At 43.4% G+C, this 24,936-nt stretch overlaps 1 protein-coding gene across 1 annotated transcript in view; it reads left to right on the forward strand.

Annotated features, from left to right (window-relative positions):
* The window catches only part of LOC138370769 (fibroin heavy chain-like), a 22,341-nt gene extending 7,409 nt beyond the window's left edge, over nt 1-14,932 (forward strand). Inside the window, exon 3 of the mRNA XM_069335370.1 lies at nt 9,039-14,932. Coding sequence (XP_069191471.1) covers nt 9,039-14,932 — 5,894 coding nt within the window. The remainder of the gene's footprint in view (nt 1-9,038) is intronic.
* Nucleotides 14,933-24,936: the final 10,004 nt, after the last annotated feature.

Below are 24,936 nucleotides of genomic sequence, written 5' to 3' on the forward strand. Positions count from 1 at the left end.
TGATCAGCAGGCTGCTTCTGACCTTTGACCTGTGAACTGACCCCCTCCCCTTCCTCTTCCTTCTCCTCTACCTCCTGATCTTCCTCCTCTGCTTGCTCATTCTTTTCTTCCTAATTCACTTTCTCCTCTTTGGCTTATAAGGCACCGTTGCATCACAGAGGAAGAGGGGCTACGGGGTGGGGGGAGGACTTACCTATTAGTGACTATTGGCGCTCTGCCTGCCAGTGGGAAGGTGAGAGTGTGAGGGGGAGAGGGATGGTGAAGGGAAGGTGGGAGAAGGTGGAAAGGAAAATGGTAGGAGGAGGAGCAAGAGTGAGAGGATGAAGGGAGGGGAGGTGGGAAGGAAAGTAGGGGGTGGGGGAAGTGCCAGGAGTGGCTAAGAAAATGAAAGCATTACACTGTGTAAACAAAAATTTTGTCTGGGTATTCATTTATAATTTTCTGATTGTTGATGTGTCCAAAGTATAGAAAATAGGAAGTATTTCCCTCAGACAGTTTAGGGGAGACGTCTTGAAGGAACCTAAAGGTTGCCAACTTCTTATCTAGAGATGTGACACATGATCCACATGTACCACTTAATACCTCATGTATTACTTAATGTATCACTTAATACCTTAGTTAGACATGAAAACAAGATTTGCTTTAATATATGAGGGGACCAATACTGCTATCAAACACCTTTAGCAGTTATAAATATAGTTTACTGAAAAGTACATTATATTATTATTTACACTTGAAAAAACTATTTTTAATATATAATGGAGAAAATAGTGTTTAAAAAACAATATTTGCCACATTATATATAAATATTTTTATTATGTTTGGATTACACGTTGCTTAAACATGTTAAAACTTTTTCAAATTTATCATTCCCACAACTTTCTGGAAACGTATGTGAATATTGCAGCAAGGTTGTGAGTTAGCGTGGAAGAGATCATCGCATACAACGACTAAGGCCTATTGATCCCCGTCAAATGGAGTAATGAGGCGAGATAAACCCCCACACACATATATGTTCAACTGTCATTTGTAGTTTCAGTAAACTCTTGTTCTCTGTACATAGACTAAGTGATCAAGTGTTTCTTCAGCCTTATCATGGTATGTAAAATTGGAAATATCCATAAGTAAATTAGCAATTATAATAGGCTAGTTTTGCTAGGTTCAGTACGATATATATATTGTGACGGTAAAGCGTTGGTGTTCGGCTGTTTCAAAAGCTAGGGACAGGGCCTCGTCACATAATAAAAAAAAAAGAGAAAAGTTGGTCCTTTCGTCTGTGGTAAGGTAATGGGAAGACACACAAAACACAAGTATATAAACAATGAAATTTGAATTACTCTAGAAAAACAAGACATGAATAAAGGTAATCTCATAAAAATATGTAGGATAAGTCAACAAACAAAATAACATGAATAATCACTGGCAAATGAAAAGTTACGCTAAGACAAGTAAGTTACAGTGATAGCAAAATAAAATATAAGTGCTGGAATACTGGCTTCGAGCTGCCACCTCCCTTAGTACACGAAAGCCAAGGCTTAGTCTACCAGTGAGAGATGTCAACTGCATGGAGCACTGAGATATTCTGACGAGACTGGCGCACTGCAGCCCAGACGTCGACTTGTGGTGGTGGCGGAGGGCTGGGGCGACGAGACACCAGCCAATCAGCAACAGGCAGGCAGAGGATGAGCAGTTAGCTGGTTACGGCGGTGGCCAGGTGTGCTGGGTACGATTTGCTCTCTGGGCAAAACGTTTGGCGATACTTGGTGAACGTATCTTGTATATAGTATCTTGTATTTTGACGTAATTATGTAGGGAAGAGCAGGCTCAATCTCTCTTGAAAGAGATTATCGTCACAACTCTCCCCCGAAGCCTGCGGTTCTGGAAGAAGTTACGTCTTCATGTGGTGGAGTGATAGTTGGAGTTGCTTCTTCTTCATAGACTCTGGAGAGGGCGTCGGCTATGATGTTGTCAGAACCCTTGATATAGCGGATCTCCAGGTTGAAATCTTGCAGATATAAAGCCCATCGTAGAAGATGCTGGTTAGTGAATTGGGTTTGATGTAAGAAGCGGAGAGGATTGTGGTCTGAGAAGATGGTGGTAGACCTGGCACCTTGTAGGTATGGAGCAAAGTGCTGGAGATTCAGGACGATGGAGAGTAGCTCCTTTTCAATAGTGCTGTAGTTCCTCTGGTGGGATTTCAACTTGTAGCTGTAGTAGCTGACAGGTAGAACCTCCTCGCCTCGTTGTTGCATCAGGACACCCCCGATGCCGGTACCACTGGCGTCGACATGAAGGACGAAAGGCTTGGTGATATCTGGCGAGGCGAGAATGGGATTAGAACAGAGGAGGAATTTGAGTTGTTCGAAAGCAAAGGTTTGCTGCATGGTCCAATTATACCGTTGCTTAGGACTGGTTAAAATGATTAATGGTGTTGCTACCTTACCTTGGGGTTTTGGCACCAAGATACAGGGTGAGGCCCAGGGGGACTCACAAGGTGTAGCCAGTCCATGATCCAAGAGGTACTGCACCTCAGCACGCATGACTTCCTTCTTGCTAGGGCTGATTCGGTAGAAGGGTTGACGAATCGGCCGGGTGTCAGGGAGCAGTTGGATGTCGTGCTGGGTAACATTACACTCTTGGGGATCATCTCGGAACAACTCTCGATGTTCTTTGAAGATCTTGATAAGAGGTGCACTATGATTATCCTGAAAATAGTTGGGAAGATCAGTTAGGATTTCCGAATTAGAAAGCGCTGACTCCTTGTCAGTGCTTTCGGGAGGAGAAGCAGGGAAGGTCTCACTGTGGATGTATGGCTCTTTAAATGACGAGTAATTAATCATGACAGTGGGAGGAGTACCGCTATATAGCTTCAGGAGGTTGACGTGGCACAACTGGGTCTTCCGCCGCCTATCTGGAGTCTCTAGAACGTAGTTATGGTTGTTTAGGCACTCCTTGATGCGGTAGGGTCCTGAAAACCTGTTTTGTAAAGGAGAACCTGGGATAGGGAAATAAGCAAGTACGAAGTCTCCCGGCTTAAATTTCCATACTTTGCTGGTCTGGTCGTAATGAGTCTTCATCCTCTCCTGTGCTTTCAATAGATTATCTTGGGCAAAACTGTGGACCCTCTCTAGAATGTGTTGTAGGTTTTGAAGAAACTGTGGCACATTCTGATGGTCACTGAAGGTGGCATCTCGTAGAGAGTCTTTGAAAGCCTTGAGGGGAGTACGGCACTTACGTCCGTAGAGCATCTCATAAGGAGATACTCCTAGAGACTCATTGGAAAGACTTCTATAGACGCACATTATAAGGTCAATTTGCTTATCCCAATCCTTAGAGGTTTCATTACAAAACTTCTTCAGGAGTGCTTTAATAGTCTGATGACTACGCTCAAGAGAACCCTGTGAAGCAGGATGATAGGGGCTGGACAATACCTGTTTGATGTTGAACTCCTCCAGTGTCCTCTTGAAGAGATCACTGGTGAAGTTGGTGCCACAGTCGCTCTGAACCTCCCTTTGGAAATCCATACTGGGTGAAGATCTTCAATAAGTGTTTCACAACCGTAGCAGCCGTAATGTTCTTTACTGGAACTGCTATGGGGAATCTGGTGGTAGGACACAGGATGGTTAAGATATAGGCGTTACCTGAACTGGTCCGAGGTAAAGGAAAAACACAGTCTATAATAAGTCTGTGGAAAGGTTCCGCAGGCACCTGGATGGGAGTCAGTGGTGCTCTGGGAATAGAGATGTTCGGTTTACCTGCCATCTGACATGTTTGACACTGTTTGACGTACTGTTTGACGCTATTTACCATACCTGGCCAGTAGTAGTCTTGACGGATTCCATGGTAAGTCTTGTTAAATCCGTAGTGGGAGAGTGCTCCGTGGGCCAGGTGTAGAATAGTGGGCCGCAGGCTGGTAGGAATCACTAGTTGTTCGACGGTGGCCCAATCGTCGTCCTCCTTTAGTTTACTGGGTCTATCTGCGGTAGAGCAACTCGTTCTCTAGGAAGAACCCAGGAATACTGTCGGGTTGAGTCTCAGCCTGGAAAAACAATGGTGTCAAGGTAAGATCTTCCCTCTGTAACTTACGGAACTCCAACTTGGTCAGATTCGGGGGTAGTTTCTGAGGGTCTTGAGGGACAGCAGTAGCAGTAGAGTCAGCTGGCTGTGATCGTGCAGCTTGTGCACGGGTGGTCACTAAAACCGGAGGAGAAACTTCATTACTCTCTTGAACCTTTGCTGGAACATACTCAAAAATGGGCTTATCCATCACAGAGGTACACACCTGGGGTTTGTCCATGACGATCAGGTTGGTCGGTTGCAGGTCTTCTGCCAAGTCGTTGCCCAGGAGAAGTTGCACTCCAGGCATGGGAAAAGGCTTTTCCCTGACGGCGACTTGGACTTCACCGGTCACGAAGGGACAATCCAGGTGGACTCTGGCGAGAGGATAAGGAGTGGTAGCAGTGAGGTCAGTGATGAAGACAGTTTCTCCGGTGTAGGCGATATTGGGTACATCCGACTTCAAAATAATCGATTGAAGAGCCGCTATGTCCCTCAAGATCTTCAATTTGAAACGTCCCTCCGGATTTGAACCGTTGGTAGAGACAGTTCCAGTATACAGGTGTTTACTGAAAAGAGAAAGATCATTAACATGAACACCAACATTCATCACAGGCTTACCGGACTTAGGAGGAGTCTGTTTGGGTTTAGGTGATTCGGTGTTTCCTTTGTATTGAGACTTACCACATTTATCTATGTTATGTCCATAGAGTCTACAATACTTACTGTACAATTGCGAGCCAGCTTGATCGGTACTCACTTTCTCGTAACTGTACCACGACTTCTTACTGGAAGATGGTTCTGGTGTCAGCCGGTGGATGAGGCTGTAAGTGTCAGCCGACTTAGCACACTTTAGGTAGTCGGTTTCTTCTTTATCTGCTAAATATAGACGGACAGGAGGCGGCACACGCCTCAAGAATTCTTCAACTAGCATGAGGTTGACGAGTTCTGCAAAGGTAGAGACATGTGCTGCTTCCAGCCATTTCATAAAATATCTCCTTTTGGTATTAGCAAACTCGAGAAAGGTAGTGGTACTTGCCTTCAGGTGGTCACGGAATTTCCTTCGATAACTTTCGGTGGAGAGAAGGTAGGCGTCCAACACTGCTTGTTTCAGAGTCTGGTAGTCATTCTCAGACGCCAAAGTACTGAGTGTGACTGCAGCTCTACTTGTAAGATGTACTCTGAGAAGGGTTGCCCAGTGGTCGGCAGGCCACTGGGCAAGTTGATTAGCAAGGGTTTCAAAGGTGGTGAAAAACACATCAACTTCTGTCTCTACGAATGGTGGCATTAACTTACTTGCATGTGATATATTGAAACTGACAGGAAATTTGCGGTAGCTTGCTGGCGTTGTGCGAGGTGTGAAGTTTCCAACGCGAATTCTCGTTGACGACATTCCATAGCCTGAGCTGCTTGTTGTTTGTCATGTTCGCGTTGCATCTCCAATTGGCGTTGTTTTGTTTCAAGCTGTATTCGTTCCCGCTCACGGAGTATTGTAATCTCACGTTCTTGTTCTTCTTTCCTCAAGGCAGCTTCACGTTCCTTGAGGGCGATTTCACGTTCCTTGAGGGCGATTTCACGTTCTTTTTCTTCCTTTCATATGGCAGCTGCTTCCTTTTGTTGCTCGAGGGCTTCTCTGTGCTGCTCGCGTTCGATCTTGGCCAGCTCTAGTTTGAGTTTCATCGTTGTCAAATCAGTTTTATCTGCAATAAAGTAAGTTTCGTGAGTTTCAGAGTCTATCTTACCTTCCTCTAAGAGATGATCCAGTAACAGGTTATGTACTTCATTTTTGTTGGCTTGGTAGGGAACTTGTAGTTGATACTCATGTGCAAGAGATTGTAATTCAGTCCTCTTGGCACGACTTAAAGTCCCTATTTCACCTGCTGGATCTGTACGGAAAGCTTGGAGACGAAACATGGTGAAATTAGCAAATAAATGCACAACGAATATACTGTTGTGATATGGTGAATGTCAGAAACAGGACAACGTGGCAACTGGTACCTATCCTGTGGAATCGTTAACAATTAATGTTAATTTCAAGATGATAAATGATTAATAAATCAAGGTCGCAGGAAATCTTGTACCCGGTACTCATGTAAGAGGATAAGGGCAAGAAAATCCTACTAAACAAGCGAAACTGAGTTTCTAAAACAAATGAAACATTTAATTGCCTCAAAAGTAAAATTGGTAATCCAAGAATGTAGGCATACCTTGCAGAGTCTCTATAGGACATAAGCAAGTTTTTCCCACTGAAATGAATATGATACTTATAGAATTAGCGAACTTTTGTGCTCTGAAAAAAAGGCTAATTCCCTACCAATGTAGGTATCATCATCTCTGACCGACGAGTCACTTCTGGGGTGTGAGTTTTCAGACGCATATAGTCCTGGGGACCATTCAGGCTTGTTCGCATATATATATATATATATATATATATATATATATATATATATATATATATATATATATGTATATATATATATATATGTATATATATATATATATATATATATATATATATATATATATATATATATATATATATATATATATATATATATATATACATATATATATATATATACATATATATATATATATATATATATATATATATATATATATATATATATATATATATATATATATATATATATATATATATATATATTTTATTAAATATGACCGAAAAAGTAAGATTAATAATTCTAACACGAATTTTCTCAATCTTTCGTACATTATGCTTCACTGTTGGAGGTAAATCAAAAATCACTTCTCCAAAATTCATTTTTATTTCTAGTCTGACGCGACACGGGCGCGTTTCGTAAAACTTATTACATTTTCAAAGACTTCACAAATACACAACTGATTAGAACTTGCATTTCCCTGATTTTATATCTACTTTTGAGTGAGGTGGGAAGGGTGATGTGGCATTACATTTGAGTGAGGTGGGAAGGATGATGTGGCATTAGAGGATATTAATAGGGTATTAAAAGTATCAACACAAGACAGAACACGAAACAATGGATATTGAATAGAAGTGTTTGTAGAAAGCCTATTGGTCCATATTTCTTGATGCTTCTATATTGGAGCGGAGTCTTGAGGTGGGTAGAATATAGTTGTGCAATAATTGGCTGTTGATTGCTGGTGTTGACTTCTTGATGTGTAGTACCTCGCAAACGTCAAGCCGCCTGCTATCGCTGTATCTATCGATGATTTCTGTGTTGTTTACTAGGATTTCTCTGGCGATGGTTTGGTTATGGGAAGAGATTATATGTTCCTTAATGGAGCCCTGTTGTTTATGCATCGTTAAACGCCTAGAAAGAGATGTTGTTGTCTTGCCTATATACTGGGTTTTTTGGAGCTTACAGTCCCCAAGTGGGCATTTGAAGGCATAGACGACGTTAGTCTCTTTTAAAGCGTTCTGTTTCGTGTCTGGAGAGTTTCTCATGAGTAGGCTGGCCGTTTTTCTGGTTTTATAGTAAATCGTCAGTTGTATCCTCTGATTTTTGTCTGTAGGGATAACGTTTCTATTAACAATATCTTTCAGGACCCTTTCCTCTGTTTTATGAGCTGTGGAAAAGAAGTTCCTGTAAAATAGTCTAATAGGGGGTATAGGTGTTGTGTTAGTTGTCTCTTCAGAGGTTGCATGGCTTTTCACTTTCCTTCTTATGATGTCTTCGATGAAACCATTGGAGAAACCGTTATTGACTAGAACCAATGGTTTCATCGAAGACATCATAAGAAGGAAAGTGAAAAGCCATGCAACCTCTGAAGAGACAACTAACACAACACCTATACCCCCTATTAGACTATTTTACAGGAACTTCTTTTCCACAGCTCATAAAACAGAGGAAAGGGTCCTGAAAGATATTGTTAATAGAAACGTTATCCCTACAGACAAAAATCAGAGGATACAACTGACGATTTACTATAAAACCAGAAAAACGGCCAGCCTACTCATGAGAAACTCTCCAGACACGAAACAGAACGCTTTAAAAGAGACTAACGTCGTCTATGCCTTCAAATGCCCACTTGGGGACTGTAAGCTCCAAAAAACCCAGTATATAGGCAAGACAACAACATCTCTTTCTAGGCGTTTAACGATGCATAAACAACAGGGCTCCATTAAGGAACATATAATCTCTTCCCATAACCAAACCATCGCCAGAGAAATCCTAGTAAACAACACAGAAATCATCGATAGATACAGCGATAGCAGGCGGCTTGACGTTTGCGAGGCACTACACATCAAGAAGTCAACACCAGCAATCAACAGCCAATTATTGCACAACTATATTCTACCCACCTCAAGACTCCGCTCCAATATAGAAGCATCAAGAAATATGGACCAATAGGCTTTCTACAAACACTTCTATTCAATATCCATTGTTTCGTGTTCTGTCTTGTGTTGATACTTTTAATACCCTATTAATATCCTCTAATGCCACATCATCCTTCCCACCTCACTCAAATGTAATGCCACATCACCCTTCCCACCTCACTCAAAAGTAGATATAAAATCAGGGAAATGCAAGTTCTAATCAGTTGTGTATTTGTGAAGTCTTTGAAAATGTAATAAGTTTTACGAAACGCGCCCGTGTCGCGTCAGACTAGAAATAAAAATGAATTTTGGAGAAGTGATTTTTGATTTACCTCCAACAGTGAAGCATAATGTACGAAAGATTGAGAAAATTCGTGTTAGAATTATTAATCTTACTTTTTCGGTCATATTTAATAAAATATGTCTACAGGAAAGACTGCTACCAAAATATACTAATATATATATATATATATATATATATATATATATATATATATATATATATATATATATATATATATATATATATATATATATATATATATATATAAGCTGGCTACGTTAGCTACAGCTGGCTACGTTAGTACAGCTGGCTACGTTAGTACAGCTGGCTACGTTAGTACAGCTGGCTACGTTAGTACAGCTGGTTACGTTATTACAGCTGGCTACGCTAGTACAGCTGGCTACGCTAGTACAGCTGGCTACGCTAGTACAGCTGGCTACATTAGTACAGCTGGCTACGCTAGTACAGCTGGCTACATTAGTACAGCTGGCTACGTTAGTACAGCTGGCTACGCTAGTACAGCTGGCTACGCTAGTACAGCTGGCTACGTTAGTACAGCTGGCTACGCTAGTACAGCTGGCTACATTAGTACAGCTGGTTACGTTATTACAGCTGGCTACGCTAGTACAGCTTGCTACGCTAGTACAGCTGGCTACGCTAGTACAGCTGGCTACATTAGTACAGCTGGCTACGTTAGTACAGCTGGCTGCGCTAGTACAGCTGGCTACATTAGTACAGCTGGCTACGTTAGTACAGCTGGCTACGCTAGTACAGCTGGCTACGCTAGTACAGCTGGCTACGTTAGTACAGCTGGCTACGCTAGTACAGCTGGCTACATTAGTACAGCTGGTTACGTTATTACAGCTGGCTACGCTAGTACAGCTTGCTACGCTAGTACAGCTGGCTACGCTAGTTCAGCTGGCTACATTAGTACAGCTGGCTACGTTAGTACAGCTGGCTACGTTAGTACAACTGGCTACGCTAGTACAGCTGGCTACATTAGTACAGCTGGCTACGTTAGTACAGCTGGCTACGTTAGTACAGCTGGCTACGTTAGTACAGCTGGCTACGCTAGTTCAGCTGGCTACATTAGTACAGCTGGCTACGTTAGTACAGCTGGCTACGTTAGTACAGCTGACTACGCTAGTACAGCTGGCTACATTAGTACAGCTGGCTACGTTAGTACAGCTGGCTACGCTAGTTCAGCTGGCTACATTAGTACAGCTGGCTACGTTAGTACAGCTGGCTACGTTAGTACAGCTGGCTACGTTAGTACAGCTGGCTATGTTAGTACAGCTGGCTACGTTAGTACAGCTGGCTACGCTAGTACAGCTGGCTACGTTAGTACAGCTGACTACGCTAGTACAGCTGGCTACATTAGTACAGCTGGCTACATTAGTACAGCTGGCTACATTAGTACAGCTGACTACGCTAGTACAGCTGACTACGCTAGTACAGCTGGCTACATTAGTACAGCTGGCTACATTAGTACAGCTGGCTACATTAGTACAGCTGACTACGCTAGTACAGCTGGCTACATTAGTACAGCTGACTACGCTAGTACAGCTGGCTACATTAGTACAGCTGGCTACATTAGTACAGCTGGCTACATTAGTACAGCTGGCTACGCTAGTACAGCTGGCTACATTAGTACAGCTGGCTACAATAGTACAGCTGGCTACAATAATACAGCTGGCTACGTTAGTACAGCTGGCTACGTTAGTACAGCTGGCTACGCTAGTACAGCTGGCTACATTAGTACAGCTGGCTACATTAGTACAGCTGGCTACGCTAGTACAGCTGGCTACGCTAGTACAGCTGGCTACATTAGTACAGCTGGCTACATTAGTACAGCTGGCTACGCTAGTACAGCTGGCTACGCTAGTACAGCTGGCTACATTAGTACAGCTGGCTACGTTAGTAAAGCTGGCTACAATAATACAGCTGGCTACGTTAGTACAGCTGGCTACGTTAGTACAACTGGCTACGCTAGTACAGCTGGCTACATTAGTACAGCTGGCTACGCTAGTACAGCTGGCTACGTTAGTACAGCTGGCTACGTTAGTACAGCTGGTTACGTTATTACAGCTGGCTACGCTAGTACAGCTGGCTACGCTAGTACAGCTGGCTACGCTAGTACAGCTGGCTACATTAGTACAGCTGGCTACGTTAGTACAGCTGGCTACAATAATACAGCTGGCTACGTTATTACAGCTGGCTACGCTAGTACAGCTGACTACGCTAGTACAGCTGGCAACATTAGTACAGCTGGCTACGCTAGTACAGCTGGCTACATTAGTACAGCTGGCTACGTTAGTACAGCTGGCTACGCTAGTTCAGCTGGCTACATTAGTACAGCTGGCTACGCTAGTACAGCTGGCTACGTTAGTACAGCTGGCTACGCTAGTTCAGCTGGCTACATTAGTACAGCTGGCTACGCTAGTACAGCTGGCTATATTAGTACAGCTGGCTACAATAATACAGCTGGCTACGTTAGTACAGCTGGCTACGCTAGTTCAGCTGGCTACATTAGTACAGCTGGCTACGCTAGTTCAGCTGGCTACAATAATACAGCTGGCTACGTTAGTACAGCTGGCTACGTTAGTACAGCTGGCTACATTAGTACAGCTGGCTACGTTAGTACAGCTGGCTACATTAGTACAGCTGGCTACAATAATACAGCTGGCTACGTTAGTACAGCTGGCTACGTTAGTACAGCTGGCTACAATAATACAGCTGGCTACAATAATACAGCTGGCTACGTTAGTACAGCTGGCTACAATAATACAGCTGGCTACGTTAGTACAGCTGGCTACGTTAGTACAGCTGGCTACATTAGTACAGCTGGCTACGTTAGTACAGCTGGCTACATTAGTACAGCTGGCTACATTAGTACAGCTGGCTACGCTAGTACAGCTGGCTACATTAGTACAGCTGGATACATTAGTACAGCTGGCTACATTAGTACAGCTGGCTACGCTAGTACAGCTGGCTACATTAGTACAGCTGGATACATTAGTACAGCTGGCTACAGTAGTACAGCTGGCTACGCTAGTACAGCTGGCTACATTAGTACAGCTGGCTACGCTAGTACAGCTGGCTACGTTAGTACAGCTGGCTACGCTAGTACAGCTGGCTACATTAGTACAGCTGGATACATTAGTACAGCTGGCTACATTAGTACAGCTGGCTACGCTAGTACAGCTGGCTACATTAGTACAGCTGGCTACATTAGTACAGCTGGCTACATTAGTACAGCTGGCTACGCTAGTACAACTGGCTACATTAGTACAGCTGGATACATTAGTACAGCTGGCTACATTAGTACAGCTGGCTGCGCTAGTACAGCTGGCTACATTAGTACAGCTGGCTACGCTAGTACAGCTGGCTACGTTAGTACAGCTGGCTACGTTAGTACAGCTGGCTACATTAGTACAGCTGGCTACGCTAGTACAGCTGGATTCATTAGTACAGCTGGCTACGCTAGTACAGCTGACTACGCTAGTACAGCTGGCTACGCTAGTACAGCTGACTACGCTAGTACAGCTGGCTACATTAGTACAGCTGGCTACGCTAGTACAGCTGGCTACATTAGTACAGCTGACTACGTTAGTACAGCTGACTACGCTAGTACAGCTGGCTACGCTAATACAGCTGGCTACATTAGTACAGCTGGCTACGCTAGTACAGCTGGCTACGCTAGTACAGCTGGCTACATTAGTACAGCTGGCTACGTTAGTACAGCTGGCTACATTAGTACAGCTGGCTACGCTAGTACAGCTGGCTACGTTAGTACAGCTGGCTACATTAGTACAGCTGGCTACGCTAGTACAGCTGGCTACGCTAGTACAGCTGGCTACATTAGTACAGCTGGCTACGCTAGTACAGCTGGCTACGTTAGTACAGCTGGCTATATTAGTACAGCTGGCTGCGCTAGTACAGCTGGCTACGTTAGTACAGCTGGCTACGTTAGTTCAGCTGGCTACGTCAGTACAGCTGACTACGCTAGTACAGCTGGCTACGCTAGTTCAGCTGACTACGCTAGTACAGCTGGCTACGCTAGTACAGCTGGCTACATTAGTACAGCTGGCTACGCTAGTACAGCTGGCTACATTAGTACAGCTGGCTACAATAATACAGCTGGCTACATTAGTACAGCTGGCTACAATAATACAGCTGGCTACGTTAGTACAGCTGGCTACGTTAGTACAGCTGGCTACGTTAGTACAGCTGGCTACGTTAGTACAGCTGGCTACATTAGTACAGCTGGCTACGCTAGTACAGCTGGCTACATTAGTACAGCTGACTACGTTAGTACAGCTGACTACGCTAGTACAGCTGGCTACGCTAATACAGCTGGCTACATTAGTACAGCTGGCTACGCTAGTACAGCTGGCTACGCTAGTACAGCTGGCTACATTAGTACAGCTGGCTACGCTAGTACAGCTGGATTCATTAGTACAGCTGGCTACGCTAGTACAGCTGACTACGCTAGTACAGCTGGCTACGCTAGTACAGCTGACTACGCTAGTACAGCTGGCTACATTAGTACAGCTGGCTACGCTAGTACAGCTGGCTACATTAGTACAGCTGACTACGTTAGTACAGCTGACTACGCTAGTACAGCTGGCTACGCTAATACAGCTGGCTACATTAGTACAGCTGGCTACGCTAGTACAGCTGGCTACGCTAGTACAGCTGGCTACATTAGTACAGCTGGCTACGTTAGTACAGCTGGCTACATTAGTACAGCTGGCTACGCTAGTACAGCTGGCTACGTTAGTACAGCTGGCTACATTAGTACAGCTGGCTACGCTAGTACAGCTGGCTACGTTAGTACAGCTGGCTACATTAGTACAGCTGGCTACGCTAGTACAGCTGGCTACGTTAGTACAGCTGGCTATATTAGTACAGCTGGCTGCGCTAGTACAGCTGGCTACGTTAGTACAGCTGGCTACGTTAGTACAGCTGGCTACGGCAGTACAGCTGACTACGCTAGTACAGCTGGCTACGCTAGTTCAGCTGACTACGCTAGTACAGCTGGCTACGCTAGTACAGCTGGCTACATTAGTACAGCTGGCTACGCTAGTACAGCTGGCTACATTAGTACAGCTGGCTACAATAATACAGCTGGCTACATTAGTACAGCTGGCTACAATAATACAGCTGGCTACGTTAGTACAGCTGGCTACGTTAGTACAGCTGGCTACGTTAGTACAGCTGGCTACGTTAGTACAGCTGGCTACATTAGTACAGCTGGCTACGCTAGTACAGCTGGCTACATTAGTACAGCTGGATACATTAGTACAGCTGGCTACATTAGTACAGCTGGCTACGTTAGTACAGCTGGCTACGTTAGTACAGCTGGCTACGCTAGTACAGCTGACTACGTTAGTACAGGGGACTACGTTAGTACAGCTGGCTACATTAGTACAGCTGGCTACGCTAGTACAGCTGGCTACATTAGTACAGCTGGCTACATTAGTACAGCTGACTACATTAGTACAGCTGGCTACGTTAGTACAGCTGGCTACATTAGTACAGCTGGATACATCAGTACATTTGGCTACATTAGTACAGCTGGCTACATTAGTACAGCTGGCTACATTAGTACAGCTGACTACATTAGTACAGCTGGCTACATTAGTACAGCTGGCTACATTAGTACAGCTGGCTACACTAGTACAGCTGGCTACGCTAGTACAGCTGGCTACATTAGTACAGCTGACTATGCTAGTACAGCTGACTACGTTAGTATAGCTGACTACGTTAGTACAGCTGGCTACATTAGTACAGCTGGCTACATTAGTACAGCTGGCTACATTAGTACAGCTGACTACGCTAGTTCAGCTGGCTACAATAATACAGCTGGCTACGTTAGTACAGCTGGCTACATTAGTACAGCTGGCTACGTTAGTACAGCTGACTACGTTAGTACAGCTGGCTACATTAGTACAGCTGGCTACATTAGTACAGCTGGCTACATTAGTACAGCTGGCTACGCTAGTACAGCTGACTACGTTAGTACAGCTGACTACGTTAGTACAGCTGGCTGCATTAGTACAGCTGGCTACATTAGTACAGCTGGCTACATTAGTACAGCTGGCTACATTAGTACAGCTGGATACATTAGTACAGCTGGCTACATTAGTACAGCTGGCTACATTAGTACAGCTGGCTACATTAGTACAGCTGGCTACGTTAGTACAGCTGGCTACGTTAGTACAGCTGACTACGCTAGTACAGCTGGCTACGCTAGTACAGCTGACTAAAATAATACAGCTGGCGACGCTAGTACAGCTGGCTACGCTAGTTCAGCTGGCTACGCTAGTACAGCTGGCTACGCTAGTACAGCTAACTACGTTAGTACAGCTGGCTACGTTAGTACAGCTGACTACGTTAGTACAGCTGGCTACATTAGTACAGCTGGCTACGCTAGTACAGCTGGCTACGCTAGTTCAGCTGGCTACGCTAGTACAGATGGTGTGTACCTCTGTAATGGATAATCCCATCTTTGAATATGTTCCAGCAGAGGTTCAAGAAAGTGATGAAGTTTCTCCTCCGGTTTTGGTGACCACCCGTGCACAAGCTGCATGTCCGCAACCAGCTGACTCTACTGCTACCGCTGTCCCTCAAGACCTTCAGAATCTACCACCGAATCTTACCAAGTTGGAGTTCCGTATGTTACAGAGGGAAGATCTTTCATTAACACCATTATTCTTCCAGGCTGAGACTCAACCTGACATTATCCCTCGGTTCTTCCTAGAGAATCAGTTGCTCTACCGCAGATACAGACCCAGTAAGCTGAAGGAGGACGACGATTGGGCCAATGTCGAACAACTAGTGATTCCCACCAGCCTACAGCCCGATATTCTACACCTGGCCCACGGAGCTCTTTCTCACTATGGTTTCAACAAAACCTACCACGGAATCGGACAAGACTACTACTGGCCAGGTATGGTTAAAGACATCAAAAAGTAGCACTCCTGAAGAAATTCTGCAATGACACCTTGAAGGACTGGGATAAACAACTTGACCTCATTATGTGCATTTTCAGAAGTCTCCCTAATGAGTCTCTAGGAGTATCTCCTTATGAGATGCTCTACGGACGTAAGTGCCGTACTCCTCTCAAAGCTTTTAAAAACTCTCTACGTAATGCTACCTTCAGTGACCCTCAGAATGTGCCCCAGTTTCTTCAAAACTTAAAACACATTCTAGAGAGAGTACGTAAATTTGCTAATGACAATCTATTGAAAGCTCAGGAGAGGATGAAGACTCATTTTGACCAAAGCAGCAAACTAAGGAAATTTAAACCAAGAGACTTCGTGTTGGCATATTTTCCTATCCCAGGTTCTCCAATGCAAAACAAGTTTTGAGGACCTTACCGCATCAAGGAGTGCAGAAACAACCACAACTACGTTCTTGAGACTCCAGATAGGCGGCGGAAGACCCAGTTGTGCCACGTCAACCTCCTGAAGCAGTATCAAGTTACTCCCCCCACTGTGTTGGTATCAGTCTCCACATTTAAAGGTCCATACCTCTTCCCTGCTTCTCCCGAAAGCACTAACACTGAGTCGGTGCTTTCCAACTCGGAAATCCTTACTAATCTTCATACCTATTTGCAGGACAGTAATAGTGCACCTCACATTAGAATCTTCAAGGAACATCAGAAGTTGTTCAGCGATGATCCACAGTGTAGTGTAATGTGGTTCAGCCCGACATCCAGCTACTCCCTGACACCCGGCCGATTCGTCAACCTTTCTACAGAATCAGCCCGAGCAAAAAGGAAGTCATGCGTGCTGAAGTACAGTACCTCCTGGATCATGGGCTGGCCACCCCTTGTGAGTCCCCTTGGGCCTCACCCTGCATCTTGGTGCCGAAACCGCAAGGTAAAGTGAGGTTGTGTACCGATTATCGGAAATTGAATCTTGTGACTATCAAGGATGCTTATCCATTACCTAGAATAGATGACATCCTTGACGCCATTGGTAATGCTCGGTATTTATCCAAACTAGACTTACTCAAGGGATACTACCAAGTATGTTTGACAGAGCGAGCTAAGGAAATATCTGCCTTCACCACTCCTTTTGGCCTTTACAGATATGAACGCCTTCCATTTGGACTATGTAATGCCCCGGCCACCTTCCAGCGAGCTGTCAACCGCGTCATCCAGGGCTTAGATAACACCTAACCCTACTTGGATGACATCGTTGTGGCAACCAACACCTGGAGCGAACATCTGCTCCAGCTACAACGATTGTTTCCCAAGCTCCTGACAGCCGGCCTCACCATCAACCTGGGCAAGTCCACCTTTGCCAAAGCTAAAGTGCGTTATCTTGGTCATGAGATAAGGAGTGGCAGCCTAGCTCCGTTAAACATACATACCCAAGCCATCCAGCATTACCCACAGCCTACCACCAGGAAGTAGCTCCTGCGCTTCCTTGGTCCTGCCTCCTACTACCGTAGGTTTGTGAAGAATTTTAGTACGGTGGCGACACCATTGATCACTTTAACCAGCCCCAAGCAACGGTATCATTGGACCATTCAGCAAACCATTGCTTTTGAACAACTTAAATCCATGCTCTGTTCTAATCCTATTCTCGCCTCGCCAGATATCACGAAGCCTTTCATCCTCCATGTCGACGCCAGTGGTACCGGCATCTGGGGCGTCCTGATGCAACAACGAGGCGAGGATGTTCTACCTGTTAGCTACTACAGCTACAAGTTAAAACCACACCAAAAGAACTACAGCACTATCGAAAAGAAACTACTCTCCATCGTCCTGAACTTGCAGCACTTCGAATCGTACCTGCAAGGTGCTCGGTCTACCACCATCTACTCGGACCACAATCCTCTATGCTTCCTACAGCAATACCAATTCTACAATCAACGGCTTCTACGATGGGCTTTATATCTGCAGAATTTCAACCTGGAGATCTTTACATCAAGGGTTCTGACAACATCATAGCAGACGCCCTCTCCAGAGTCTATGAGGTAGAGGCAGCTCCACCTACCACTCTACCACCTGAAGACTTAACTTCACCCGGAACCGCAGGCTTCGGGGGAGAGTTGTGACGATAATCTCTTTCAAGAGAGATTGAGCCTGCTCTTCCCTACCTAAAGTTACGTTTATTCTACAAGTATAAGATGCTACATTCAAGATACGTCCACCAGTAGCACAAAACGTTTTGACCAGGAGGCAAAACGTACCCTAAACCCCCAACTCCACACTCCCTCCACGCCGGCTCGTCATCAACCAGCCAACTACCCATCCCAGCCTGCCTGCTCCTGATTGGTGACTCGCCGACTGCACACTGCACCTCAGCACCATCTACCTGAGTCGATGTCTGAGCTTGAACCAGCCATCAACTTCAGAATATTCTTTGTGCTCTAAGAGTTGACATCTCTCTCTGGCATACTAAGCTCTCTGGCTTTGTATACTAAGGGAGGTCTCAGCCATAGCCAATATTCTCAGCACCTGATTATTTTTCACTGTATATTTATATTATTGTAGAGTAAACTTCATCCCTATTAATCATTCATGTTATATTGTTTTTTGACTTGTTCATTTGCACTGTACATAAGCCAAGGGATTGTCTTTGTTCATATTTTGTTTTCAATATTAATTAAAGTTTCATTGTTCATACTTTGTGTTTTGCGTGTCTTCCCTTACTTACCACAGACAACAGGCAAGCAGTCTATCTTTTTTTTTGTAAATGTGACAGGCATTGACACCTGCCATTGGAGGACTGCCGAACTTCTACACTCCAACACTTTCCCGTCACAATATATATATTGTGATGATAAACTCTTTCTAGAGAGATTGAGCCTGCTCTTCCCTATTTCAAGTTACGTCAATTCTACCAGTAATAGATGCTACATTCAAGATACGTCACCTGTAGCACAAAACGTTTTGACCAGGAGGCAAAACGTACCCAAGATCCCCCTACTCCACACACCTTCCACACGCCGGCTTGTCATCAAACCAGCTAACTACCCTTCACCAGCTTGCCTGCTCCTGATTGGTGACTCGCCGACCGCGCACCTGCACACCGCACCTCAGCGCCCCCTACCTGAGTCGACGTCTGAGCCTGACCAGCCATCAACTTCAGAATATTCTTTGTGCTCTTAGAGTTGACATCTCTCTCTGGCATACTAAGCTTACTGGCTAGTATACGAAGGGAGGTTTCAGCCATAGCCGACATTCTCAGTACCATTTTATTATTTCACCATTATAATATTGTGTCTCACATTGTCTTTGCATTTATCTTTGTTATTTAACTTTATTTTTCATTCCCCCGAGATTTGTCTTTATTTTAATTTATGTTTAAAGTAAATATATTAAAGTTTCATTGTTCATACTTTGTGTTTTACGTGTTCCTCCCTCTCACTTACCACAGACAACAGGCAAGCAGTCTATCTTTTTGTTTTATGTGTGACCAGGCTTTGACACCTGCCATTGGAGGACTGCCGAACACCTATACATCTATACACCAACACTTTCCCGTCACAATATATATATATATATATATATATATATATATATATATATATATATATATATATATATGTCGTACCTAGTAGCCAGAACGCACTTCTCGGCCTACTATGCAAGGCCCGATTTGCCTAATAAGCCAAGTTTTCCTGAATTAATATATTTTCTCTAATTTTTTTCTTATGAAATGATAAAGCTACCCATTTCATTATGTATGAGTTCAATTTTTTTTCATTGGAGTTAAAATTAACGTAGATATATGACTGAACCTAACCAACCCTACCTAACCTAACCTAACCTATCTCTATAAGTTAGGTTGGGTTATGTAGCCGAAAAAGTTAGGTTAGGTTAGGTTAGGTAGGTTCGGTAGCCGAAAAACAATTAATTCATGAAAACTTGGCTTATTAGGCAAATCGGGCCTTGCATAGTAGGCTGAGAAGTGAGTTCTGGCTACTAGGTACGACATATATATATATATATATATATATATATATATATATATATATATATATATATATATATATATATATATATATATATATGTCGTACCTAGTAGCCAGAACGCACTTCTAGGCCTACTATGCAAGGCCCGATTTGCCTAATAAGCCAAGTTTTCATGAATTAATTGTTTTTCGACTACCTAACCTACCTAACCTAACCTAACCTAACTTTTTCGGCTACCTAACCTAACCTAACCTATAAAGATAGGTTAGGTTAGGTTAGGTAGGGTTGGTTAGGTTTGGTCATATATTTACGTTAATTTTAACTCCAATAAAAAAAAATGACCTCATACATAATGAAATGGGTAGCTTTATTATTTCATAAGAAAAAAATTAGAGAAAATATATTAATTCAGGAAAACTTGGCTTACTAGGCAAATCGGGCCTTGCATAGTAGGCTGAAAAGTGCGTTCTGGCTACTAGGTACGACATATATATATATATATATATATACACATTAAATTATTCATTTTATTAAATTCTTTCGTACTATTTTGAATTTAGATGTTTAAATAAACCACGAAATTGAAACTGAATTCTGACGGCATGACTTTTTCTTTTCTTTAGGTCCTCAACTGAGGGGGATATTAAATTTGTTGAAGTGCTCATGTTGGGCGGGGGTCCAGGCAGGTGGGGAAACACTGCCCAAGCGGCTTCACGTCAGCTATACAAGACCAGCAAATTGGACAATCTCTGCTCTAGATAACAGTTGCAAAATTTCATTGACCATGATTCAATTTTTTTGTTTGTGGCAGATCTTTTGTTATTATAAATATTTTTATGAAACGTAATCAGTATTAATATATTCTTAATTAATTGTTAATATTAATATATATAATTGATTTATTATAATTATTGAACTATTAGTGACCCTAATCCGCACATATAAATTGTATGCGTTCTCCAGCGTGGAGGATCCGGATCTTCATGCCCGTTCGTAAATGCCTTGACGTCATCAAGTCGGGCAGTATCCAGCTAAGAGCCGCCATAAGATGCCTCTTATTTCTGACACAAGCTGGCAGCGTAAATCGTATTCCGTGAGGGACTTAAGTCCTTCAGGATTGTCAGACAAGAACTCCGGATACCTGAGGGATGCTGGTGCAAATTCCCTCACATAAATTTGTACAAAGTTTGGTTATTTATATACAGATTTATTCTGGAAATTTTTAATACCCTAATTTATTTATGTGAGTACTCGTTTGGTTACCTATATACAGATTTATTCTAGAAATTTTAAATATTGTAATTTATTTATGCGATAAGTGATTTATTTGATTAATGAATCTGTTTGAGACTCTATATATATTTTTTATCTGCAAGTATATATGTTGGGTCTCGTCTTATACATGTTATTTACTTAATTACATTATTGAATTATTTATTTTGTATTTCAATTAAAAAACATTATATAATTTATATAAAAAAGGGGCTTTACATTTTTACATCTGGCTACGTTAGGTGTTGTAATTGGTTGTGGCGTTGTGTTCTTGATTCGTTTATCAAAATTTATATGACCAAATTCATCATTCCTCTATTATTATACGTTATCATAGATTCATGGAGATTGGTGACATGGTTAACAGAGATTGGTGGCATGATTCACAGAGATTAGTGGCAAGATTCACAGAGATTCGTGGCTTGATTCACAGAGATTGGTGGCTTGATTCACAGAGATTGGTGGCAGGATTCACAGAGATTGGTGGCAGGATTCACAGAGATTGGTGGCAGGATTCACAGAGATTGGTGGCAGGATTCACAGAGATTGGTGGCAGGATTCACAGAGATTGGTGGCAGGATTCACAGAGATTGGTGGCAGGATTTAATCGGCAGTCTGAAGCAAAAGTAAATCGTGCAGAGAGAAAATATTGACCTACAGTGCAAATGATTATTTTTTGTCTGCCAAGACAATTATTATCAAGAAAACTGTGCTTTTGTGCCGTATATACTGTGGTATTCATCACAACTGAAGAGTGGTTCGTGGTGTGTTGTAGTGTTGTGGTGTTGTAAGGGTTTGTGGTGTTGTGGTGTTGAAAGGGTTTGTGGTGGTGTGGTGTTGTAAGGGGTTGTGGTGTTGTAAAGTTTTGCGGGTTTAGTTTTTTCAAAGTGACGGTTTTGTACAATTAGGTGAGTCAGCCTCCACCACATGACTTCCTAATGCATTCCATTTGTCAACCACTCTGACACTAAAAAAGTTCTTTCTAATATCTCTGTGGCTCATTTGGGCACTCAGTTACCACCAGTGTCCCCTTGTGCGTGTGCCCTTTGTGTTAAATAACCTGTCTTTATCTGCCCTATCAATTCCCTTGAGAATCTTGAATGTGGTGATCATGTCCCCCCTAACTCTTCTGTGTGTGTGTATGTGTGTGTGTGTGTGTGTGTGTGTGTGTGTGTGTGTGTGTGTGTGTGTGTGTGTGTGTGTGTGTGTGTGTGTGTGTGTGTGTGTGTGTGTACGTGTGTGGGTGTTGACGTGTACTCACCTAGTTGTACTCTCCTAGTTGTGCTTGCGGGGGTTGAGCTCTGGCTCTTTGGTCCCGCCTCTCAACTGTCAATCAACAGGTGTACAGGTTCCTGAGCCTATCGGGCTCTATCATATCTACACTTGAAACTGTGTATGGAGTCAGCCTCCACCACATTACTTCCTAATGCATTCCATTTGTCAACCACTCTGACACTAAAAAAGTTCTTTCTAATATCTCTGTGGCTCATTTGGGCACTCAGTTTCCACCTGTGTCCCCTAGTGCGTGTTCCCCTTGTGTTAAATAGCCTGTCTTTATCAATCCTGTCGATTCCCTTGAGAATCTTGAATGTGGTGATCATGTCCCCCCTAACTTTTCTGTCTTCCAACGAAGTGAGGTTTAATTCCCGTAGTCTCTCCTCGTAGCTCATACCTCTCAGCTCTGGTACTAGTCTGGTGGTAAACCTTTGAACCTTTTCCAGTTTAGTCTTATGCTTGACTACATATGGACTCCATGCTGGAGCCGCATACTTCAGGATTGGTCTGACATATGTGGTGTATAATGTTCTGAAAGATTCCTTACACAAGTTTCTAAAGGTCGTTCTTATGTTAGCAAACCTGGCATATGCTGCTGATGTTATCCTCTTGATATGAGCTTCAGGGGACAGGTCTGGCGTGATATCAACCCCCAGGTCTTTCTCTCTCTCTAACTCTTGAAGTATTTCATCTCCCAAATGATACCTTGTATCTGGTCTCCTGCTTCCTACCCCTATCTTCATTACATTACATTTGCTTGGGTTAAACTCTAACAGCCATTTGTTCGACCATTCCTGCAGCTTGTCCAGGTCTTCTTGAAGCTTCAAGCTGTCCTCATTTGTATTAAACCTTCTCATCATTTTGGCTGACATAATAGCACTCACAGAAACAAAGCTAACAAAAACTATAACAAACGCAGTGTTTCCACAGGGCTACTATGTAGTGAGGAAAGAGAGAGAAGGGCGAGGAGGAGGTGGTGTAGCTTTGCTACTAAGAGAAGGTTGGAGTTTCGAAGAGGTGGTAACTCAAAACTGTGAAGGTTTCAGTGACTACATATCAGGCACCATAGCAACTGGAGGACAGAAAATTATAGTAGTAGTCATATATAACCCCCCACCGAATGACAGAAGACCCAGGCAGGAATATGATAGAAACAACTTGGCCACCATCAATATAATAGAGAGAGCAGCTTCTGGGGCTAGCAGGAACGGATCCAGACTACTAATCATGGGAGACTTCAACCATGGGAAGATAGATTGGGGGAACAGAGACCCACATGGAGGCCCAGACACATGGAGAGCTAAGCTGCTGGATGTGGCAACAAGAAACGTTCTAAGTCAACACGTCAAAGGACCGACAAGAATGAGAGGAGTGGATGAACCAGCCTTGCTTGATCTGATATTTACCCTAAATGAGTCGGATATAAGGGAAGTTAAGTTGGAAGCCCCCTTGGGAATGAGTGATCATAGTGTATTGAGCTTTGAGTACTTGGTTGAGCTAGGAATTATCACCCCCAAAAAAGAACTGGGAAACAAAGGGCTTGCGTACCGAAAGGGGATACTATGAGGAGATGAATAAATTCCTATGGGATATTCATTGGGACACAGAACTCGGAACCAAGTCCGTACAAGACATGATGGACTATGTCACCCAAAAATGTCAGGAGGCTGTAAGCAGGTTTGTCCCAGCTCAACAGGAAAAAACAGAGAAGCAAAGGAAGAATCCGTGGTTTAATAGGGAATGTATGAAAGCAAAGGAGCTGAACAAAAGGGCATGGAGGAACTTCCATAATAACAGAACACCAGAAAGTAGAGAGAGATACCAGAGAATCAGGAACGAGTATGTCAGTGTGAGAAGAGCAGCTGAGAAAAGGTATGAAAATGATATAGCTAATAAAGCCAAGACCGAACCAAAGCTACTACACAGTCACATCAGGAGGAAGACAACTGTGAAGGAACAGGTGATGAAACTTAGGGTGGGCGAGGACAGGTACACAGAGAATGACAAAGAGGTGTGTGAAGAACTCAACAAAAGGTTCCAGGAGGTCTTTACAATAAAACAGGAAGAAGTCACGGCGCTAGGAGATGTGGCAGCAAACCAGGTGACTTTGGAAAGGTTTAAAATTACAAGAGATGAGGTCAAGAAGCACCTATTGGAGCTGGATGTGAGAAAAGCTGTTGGGCCAGACGGAATCTCACCATGGGTATTGAAAGAGTGTGCAGGAGCACTTTGCTTGCCACTCTCCATAGTGTATAGTAGGTCACTGGAAACGGGAGACCTACCAGAAATATGGAAGACTGCTAATGTAATAGCAATATACAAAAAGGGTGACAGACAAGAGGCACTGAACTACAGGCCAGTGTCCTTAACTTGCATACCATGCAAGGTGATGGAGAAGATTGTGAGAAAAAAACCTAGTAACACATCTGGAGAGAAGAGACTTCGTGACAACCCATCAACATGGGTTCAGGGAGGGTAAATCTTGCCTTACAGGCTTGATAGAATTCTACGATCAGGTGACAAAGATTAAGCAAGAAAGAGAAGGATGGGCGGACTGCATTTTTTTTGGACTGTCGGAATGCCTTCGACACAGTACTCCATAAAAGGTTGATGCATAAGCTGGAGAAACAGGCAGGAGTAACTGGTAGGGCGCTCCAGTGGATAAGGGAGTACCTAAGCAATAGGAAGCAGAGAGTTACAGTGAGGGGTGAGACCTCAGACTGGCGTGAAGTCACCAGTGGAGTCCCACAGGGCTCTGTACTTGGACCTATCCTGTTTCTGATATACGTA

Source organism: Procambarus clarkii, chromosome 33, assembly GCF_040958095.1.
Source record: "Procambarus clarkii isolate CNS0578487 chromosome 33, FALCON_Pclarkii_2.0, whole genome shotgun sequence".
NCBI classification, from domain to species: Eukaryota; Metazoa; Arthropoda; class Malacostraca; order Decapoda; family Cambaridae; genus Procambarus; species Procambarus clarkii.